Source organism: Varroa destructor, unplaced genomic scaffold, assembly GCF_002443255.2.
Source record: "Varroa destructor unplaced genomic scaffold, Vdes_3.0 BEIS01000004.1, whole genome shotgun sequence".
In the NCBI taxonomy this organism is placed as follows: domain Eukaryota; kingdom Metazoa; phylum Arthropoda; class Arachnida; order Mesostigmata; family Varroidae; genus Varroa; species Varroa destructor.
This window is the reverse complement of record NW_019211457.1, coordinates 48,453,064-48,461,216: the sequence shown is the minus strand read 5'-3', so window position 1 is coordinate 48,461,216 and position 8,153 is coordinate 48,453,064. Positions and strand designations below refer to the sequence as shown.

Here is an 8,153-nt window from a genome sequence, read left to right as displayed (position 1 = left end):
ACATTTAAGCATAAATTCTTTTTGAAAGTAACCTAAATAATTTAAACTTAGTTTAAACCTAAATATCTAAACTTTTTCACGGAAAAATGCATGTTGGTGTGCAGCCGTTTGGTATTATTTTTTAACCTATTTGAAAGATAAATCCGAAACGTTACCTTCGTCCTTTTTAAGCACCATATGTTTGTCGAACATGCTTTTTTGTCGAGAAATATTATTCAATAAGAGTTTTCGAAGTGAGTCAGCTCTTTGCAGCGTAGTTTTGCCTTTGAATTATAACCTTATTTTTTTTCGTCGTTGGGAACCTCGACAACGATTGCTGGCTTTGTCAATACATGCTAATGAAATTACCAAATGCAGACCCTAAAAGGAAGAATTGTTTAGACAAAGGAAGAAATGCTCCTTACGTCATGCTGACCGTACCTAAGGAATATTCTTTCTTCTGTCTCTCTATATATACATTATAATTGCCAATAACTGCAACCGGCTTACAACATATACACGTTAACAGTGTAATATTATTAATATTTCCTACGTGCATCTTTCACAATACACGGTCGTACGTCGTCTAGTAGTCAAGACTCCACAACCGATAAGCAATACAAACAGCGTCTCGTTCGGGCTTGTAGATGTATTAAGGAAAAACGTCTTTCGGAAGACCTGCTCTTGCAACGGACTGTGTTGCTACACGGCATCCTAACTTGTGCCTTTAAAGTCCACTAAGCTCGATCGTTTTTATGGTGGATGCCCAAGAGCTATCCGTCTGTAATTTTCTATGAGGTAGTTCGTTATCTCCTGTAAAATGAAATAGGACACTTTGTCAGGATAGCATTGAAATCCCCAAAGGATTACTGCGAAGCTTCTAGCGCTCGACGCACATCTCTACGTGTCGCCCTTCGAGCAGACATGAGCCGAATGGAGTGAGTACAATATTTCACAATACAGAAAACTTTGCTACTCGCTCCCTACAGGCCCACAAAATCTAGAACGACCTTTTCAAAAAGACGTTTCAGCGGTAAAGCGCATTGCGCCTGTTTCAATCCCAGTTCCGTCGTTAGTAAATTTCACATCAGGCTATGACCACTCGGGACTCCGCTTCTACATACATTGGAAACCAGCATAGTGCTTCTTTCGCCTGGCCAAGGGGACGTAGAGCAGTGCTTCCTTACCCTTCGTTTTGTAGAACCATTCTTATCACTATGCGCACTTAAGTATTTCTTTGCAGTGGTCTCCGCGCCTCCTTAGCTAGCTTTAGACTGCCGTCATAGCCACACGGACAGCAGTTACAAAGCGTGCTCGTTGTCATTGGTAGTGCATTTGTTATGGGCAATCTTAGTCGTATTTTTGCAGGTTCAAAGCTCAACGGGTCAACTTGAGGCGCAAGGTCGTTTTAATCCTTAGGTATCTCATTTCAATAACTATAGATTGTAAATCACTAACCGTGAATCGACGCCCATATAAATACAGCTTGAACGTCTCGTCAGTCTTACTACTGCCAAGCACTCCAGCTCAGAAGAGTGAAATTTAACTTTAGCCTCAATTAAACGAATGCTCACGTTTTTCGTCGGTACAGACCAGCATTACGTTTAGGCCAGTTCTGCGGATGTTCATTTGTAACCTAATCTGCAGAGCCAAGTGACACAAAATGAGCAATCCGTTATCTTGGACTGCAACAACTAGATGATAAAATCGTATGAAGCTTTGACCACCTAGATCAACTAGATCAGAGCCTTAAGCGAAACTTCTCGCGTCGACTAAGGCATAGTGTAGACTTACAATCCGCGAAAAAATTTCGTATAAGCTACCTAGAAAAGAAATACAAAACTTAGTAAACTCTTGTGCTTCTTGCCATTCGCCAGAATAGGTAGGATCTTGAGTTTTCTTGGACCCCGGGAAAGCTCCGGTAGCCGTCATCTTATCACCGAAATTCATTACTTCCTGCCTCGCGAAAATGCATTCCTTGGTTTTTAACCGTCAATAACCACCACCACTTGAAGTACGTCATGTGAGTGTCGAAGTAGACGGAGTAAATTATGTCTAGATAAACAAGGGTCATGAGGTTATTATATAGTCTTAAAAATCCTATCCATTAGCCCCTGAAATGCCGTTGGCGCACCTGTGAGGTAAAATGCAGGTATTACCAGTACCCGCTAATCAAGTCCAGTGTACTGAAATAGCAGGCTCCTTCGAGACGCATTCAATCTACAGTAGTCAACGCACAGTCGCATTATTCCAATTATTTTCCTTAAAAAGACGACGGAAAAGTGCCACGAGCAGGACGAAGGCTTGATTCTGCTGTTGCGTAGCAAATCTTGATCTTCATCATTAACGATTTGCTGCTTCCACTGTTTGCCATTCATTGGTGGTGACACAAAGCTGCGACTGGCCTACTGCAGTCAGGTAGCGCTTTCTATATTTTATGCGCTTATTGAGCACATGTCGTATATACAGGAATGTATATATTAATATTCACAATGTATAAGTACATACATATATTTCAACGAAATTTATATATGTGCTAGAAGTGTCACTTCTGCGGATCATGCTTACTCAATATAACTACCATCTGCCATAAATGTAACTTCGATTCGGTTTAACTACTAATAATTTTCAAAATATTTCTGTTTTAATCCGCAAATAGCTTTTTAATGATAATCGTGCACCAAACAATGTTTGTACGTGCAAACTCGTGAAACGGAGTGTAACAAACGGAGTTAAATTTTTTGGGTAAGTGTAGCCTAAAAGATGCCAAAAATGCGAGTACTCAAAACGTCTTAAAATTCAAAAGGTGCAAAAAGTTAAAAAGAACTAATCGTTATAGTTTATGTGGAGGACTCAACTGGGCAAACTAATATTCTTCTCGATTTAAATACACCCCCCTGTATATATATGCGCAAAAGCAGGCCTCCGATAAGTACATACGTTGCTTCAACTGCTTTCTTGTTTATTATAAAATTAGAACTTTCCAAATTTTATGCATCAGTCTCCTTCTACTTTAGCCTCGCCGTGTAAATATGTATACGGTAAGTATATATATATATATATATATATATATATTACGTGATATTAAAAGATCACGTCTGCAAAAACATATAGTTCATGTTCTACCTATCACCACAGCTTTGTTTCTGCCATAAGTTGTATATGTCATATAGCACCGAAATTAAATAGACCCACAGCATGATTACTCAAATTTTCATTTCAGTATTTTCATTGCTGTAACTACGCGGTCTATCAAGGACTGTAGTGGACGCTGTGTTACTGCAAGTTTTCCTGCGACATAACTATATACTGTTCCGTTACGTCATCTTTACAGATTCGAAGCGTTAGGTCTTTCGCCTCCTAAATATGCCCATCTTCCCCTTATGATGAACCAAGACGGCACAAAACTTTCCAAAAGAAACCATGGGTTCATGTGCGACCATGTAAAGGGTAAATATTTACCCGAAACCGTGATCAACTTTATGCTACTTAGCGGAGGTGGTCTAGGAAAAGCAACTGGAGAATTTTACAGCATCAGTGATCTCATTAAAAGGGTTAGTGCTACTTTTTTGTAGATAGAAGCTGGGAATAGGTCAGTTTACTATAGTACTTTTCTGTACGAGTAGTGGAAGTCGAATGGCAACGGGCACATGGAAGTACGGTATGATCCAGGTAACTTAAACGCTTATATACACCATATTGAACCCTACGGGATATCGCGCGAGACATCCGATCGAATTCAACTGGGACGTCTCGGAGGCCACGTAACCCCATACACAAAAAGCTGCATGCGAAAAATTGGTAGACCTCTAGTTATAGACAGGAGAATGCTTTACCTCTGAATGACCTATACGATGCAGATGGGATAAGTACATATTTTTTAAATAAATATATTCTAGTTCAATTTGGAACATCTAAGCACAAGCTCATGTAAAGTGGATCTTTCCCGGTTGGACGATATGAATCGTCGTGCTATTGGGGCCTTGCGAGAATCCTTGGAAGAGAAAGCTTTCGCATTGGTAAGAACTCGCTTTCCCGAAGTTGAGAAGGAGTACTTCAAGAAAGTGTACTACGCAAATGTGGCAAGTGTAGTAACTTTAAGTTTTGTGTTTTAGTAATTTTCTCTTTTCGCTTTATTTGGGTGATTAATAATCTAGGGCTTATTATATATATATATATATATATATATATATATACTCTATTATTGGTTATGAAAGAGACATAATAATATCACATGTCCCATTACGGCTAATCAAAATGGTATGATTAAACCGTAAATTAAATACAAATTATGATTGAGCTTCAAGATCTAACTTCTAAGTTATAATTATTTCCTTTTGTCCCTAGGCGAGATTAACTTTGTTAGATGATTTGTTATCCATAAACTTGGATTTTCTCTGGAGAGATCTACCCAACGAAAAACTCGTACCAAGCAATTTGCGTAAGTCTGTTAAGTCTGTCTTAGAAGAGGTCAATAAAGATGTATTAACTTATGTATTATTTCGTAATATTCATTTCAATATGGGTACAGGAAAAACAATAGTTCTTTAAAATCGCTTGTTAACAAACAGACGCACATAATGGTGGCCACAGCCGAAGAAAAGATAAAATGCAGTGGAAAATTGTTGCATGATTAATTTAATTAGTTCAGAATTAATTTTTTCTCAATGTATTTTACTTCGACGTTTACTTCTAGGGGCTTCGTTTACACACCTTCGTCACGTCCTTCAAGGCAGCACTTTCCAGACTCAAGATTTAAGCAGCCTTCTTAAAGGATTTCACAAAGATAACGTGAAGGATGCCAGCTATAAGGAATTTATGGAAACATTACGTATTTTACTTAGCGGTTTAAAGGTAATCTAATATGAATTTGCATCTGTTTTTATGCATGCTTATGTTTTTTATGCATTTGTTTGCTTCTTTGAACTTTTACTATTATGTTATCTGATTATTACTGTTAAGGCTAATTAAGCCGATACATTCACTTTTCCTGATGTTACGTAGCTGTCGTAAGATTTGCAGTTCTATTACAGCCTAAACGGGATCTATTCTTAGATATTCTTTGCCACAATTGCGTGCTATGACCCTTACAGATTAACGCCATCGGCGTATTTGAATGATACAATAGCACATGGACTTCCTACTAGCCTCATAGAATCCTAGCTGTGTAAATAAAAATTCAACTGGCATTCTTCTATGCAAGATAAGAAAATGAAAATAAACTTATGTCAGTTTCCCTGGCATGTTTCTGTTGTCACACCATTAACAAAAACGAATAAAAATTACAGTAATATTTATATATATAAAATATAAATTTAGCGGCCTATTTTTTTGAAGAAGATAAACAAGAATGTATGATCTTTCTAAGATCTGCTCTATGAATTTATGTTTTTAAATAACAGCTTTCGCGGTGATTAAAAACTATCTCAAAAAAGCTTGATTTTAAACAAAACCTTCTTAATAGGATATATTTGTTAAAATTTAATAATGCATTTTTATAAGGTTTTTCATTGACTCCTTATTTAGCAACCCTCTAAACGCGAACACATAATCGTTATATAGTTAATTACTTTTTTGATACCTGTTCGAAATGTTGAAAAGGTTATTCAGCCCCAAGGAAGAACTTTTTATTTATATAATGTTATGCCTTCTTAATGCTTTGTTGCTATATTTAAATTTATTCGAATTTTACTAAGTTTTATTAATAAACAATTGTTGCGTAAATAATATTAAAAAAAATTGCAGAAAGTCATCTTAAGCTTTATTCTTTAGATGTTGCGCAATAAATACTGTGCATCTCGTTTATCCTTGAATCGAGGTCTTTGGAACCAAGAGCATCCAGTTCAATATAGTAGACTACTAAGGTATGACAAATGAATGATTTCCTGATCAACTTACTAATCCCTGTGTATCAAATAATCCTAGTAATTAACCAGTGTATATATATATATATATATATATTCTTTTGCAGGAGGGTCCTGGTGTGGCTGAAATGATGACAAGCCTTGGAAAAGAGCGGACAATTTCCCGAATTTCAAGAGGTTTATAAAACAGTTGTTTACAGCTTCATGTTTATAATAAATTTATTTTAAATAATATTTGGGTCACAAAAAGGAGCAGTTCCTTTACAATAGTCGCAACTTTTGAGCTCAGTTTCAATCCTGAAAATTAAAAGTTAGCTTAGAGAGCGAAAATATCAAAGCAGCCTTCATAAGAGAAAAAGCGCAATAACGATTATCGGTGGTTTTGAACAGTAGTAAGGTAAAATTGCGTGTTGGAATTTGAGCGCAAAGTGAAGATGGTATTTTGGCAAAACAAATTCTGATTTTAAACTTAAACTGACCAGTTAGTCGCTGCAGTTTAGATCCCCGTAGTGCAAAAATTTTTACTAATACATCAAGAAGCTCATGTCCTGCATGTCCATATGCAGAACATACTAGGGAGGTCAGTTGGTCTATAGGGCAAACGTCGTTCACAATGAACGGTTTCGTACAACAATGACGGTCTGTTTTGTAAATCCTTCTTATTATTATTACCGCCATACTCTATAGCACATCTTTGCCAGAGGGGCTTCGTATGCTGCCGTTTGCGATAGTGGCCGTGGTGGCGGCTGATAGTACTCGTGGTGAAAGGCGAGAATCACGTGCGCTTTGTAGACGTGTGTGATTCGCTCCTGTTGGCATAGAAAGAACGACAATGATAACAACGTTGACGATAGCCGCCACAACAACAGCGCCGACATTAGCAGCACTGACGTATTTGATGGCACAGCACCTTCATCTGTTTTTATCCTTGCGATGAAGGAGTCACCGTGCACCATTGAGATGCTAAATCCTGAAAGTCGAGGAGCGAGCAGTTGATTTCTCACATGGGTTAACAATTCGAAAGAGTTCCTTCTTTCGTCTGCCCCTTTATAACGCTCACGGACCCCCCTGACACCCGTACAACTCTCCTCTCGTTAGGCAGCCACTAACTTCAGTAAAAATTCTAAAGCCGAGACCCATACTTCGTCGGCAAATCCTACTTTATCGAGTTTCTCAGATTTTCTAACTGCGGCACATGCAACCGCTCTGTGCCGCTTCTACTCAGTGTCACCTCACTGCAGTATAATGGAGCTCACCTATATTGATAACCCAACTATAAGTATTAACCACAGTGGTGAAAAACATACGGTCATGGTTTTGTAATATAGATAAGTAGGTAAGGAAATGACATCGGCCTAAATATGGCTCATTAGCAAGAGTAATTCAGCTGAAGTGAGCTGCGTCGTACAAGCTCAAAGCATGTTCCATTCTAGTGGGTCTGTATTGTGAATTCTTTTACAACCTGCCCGTAGACGGTTGTCGGGACTTCCAACTGCGGACCTGGGGACCAGCAGCAGAAGCAGCACTGTCAGGAGTCGTCCATTGTGTTGTTCCCTACTCTTAGTCTGTTCGATTTCGCTTACCAACCTATCGTTATGTTCCATGGCTCAACTGCTTTGTCACCTATCCTCGCATCGAGCAACTCAGACTTTCTTCGACTCCGAATAACATTAGCCCTTGCACTTGACAAAGCCTGATAGCTTGTTAAAATACACAGGTACATTAATGTAACATTTGATTTTCTTAGTCGCCTCTATTTAACAAGGAATCTATCTAGCTAAAGGAAACTAAATGACACTGAATAAATCGAATGAAGTACAGTACATCACGTAGTTCAAGTTGTAATTTATTTTTTCGCTTGTGCTGCGACTGTTATAAATCTTTACCTGACTACAGTAACTATTTTGATGGGTTACGGGATTTTTTACTGTTTAGCAAATTGGTAGTCCATTTCACGCATTGTGCCGACTGAAATGAGCGATCTTTGTCGATTTTTCACATTCCCTTCAAACATAATCTTCATCGGTCTTGGTCTTCATCGGGGCCATGGATCAAAATTTTAAAGCTCAATGTTTTTTTAGGGACCTTATCTTCTAGGCAAAGATCCTGCTATCTCTACTACATTTCACGCTATAGCCTATATATAATATTTATATTATATTTATATCTGTACATTTCGCTTCTAATTTGTGCCTCCTTTTAAAAGTTTTTTTTTCAAAAAATAGGTTTGTTACACTTATCTCGAGACTGTTAATTATTTGTATGTATATAAAAAGATATGTAAATGTATGTAATCTGTATATATATATA

At 37.7% G+C, this 8,153-nt stretch overlaps 1 protein-coding gene across 8 annotated transcripts in view; it reads left to right on the top strand.

Moving 5' to 3' along the window:
* GluRS-m (putative glutamate--tRNA ligase, mitochondrial) overlaps positions 1-6,092 on the top strand; it is a 15,959-nt gene extending 9,867 nt beyond the window's left edge. For 6 of the 8 annotated variants that reach the window (XM_022802879.2, XM_086988715.1, XM_086988718.1 and 3 more), the window contains exons 6-10: positions 3,314-3,533; positions 3,879-4,061; positions 4,327-4,420; positions 4,676-4,833; positions 5,951-6,092. In XM_022802879.2, the coding sequence (XP_022658614.1) occupies positions 3,314-3,533; positions 3,879-4,061; positions 4,327-4,420; positions 4,676-4,833; positions 5,951-6,028 (733 nt within the window). In that variant the 3' untranslated portion in view covers positions 6,029-6,092. Of the gene's footprint in view, positions 1-3,313; positions 3,534-3,878; positions 4,062-4,326; positions 4,421-4,675; positions 4,834-5,072; positions 5,294-5,950 lie in introns of those variants that run through there. The other 2 variants (XM_086988717.1, XM_086988720.1) reach the window with 2 other exon arrangements.
* Positions 6,093-8,153: the final 2,061 nt, after the last annotated feature.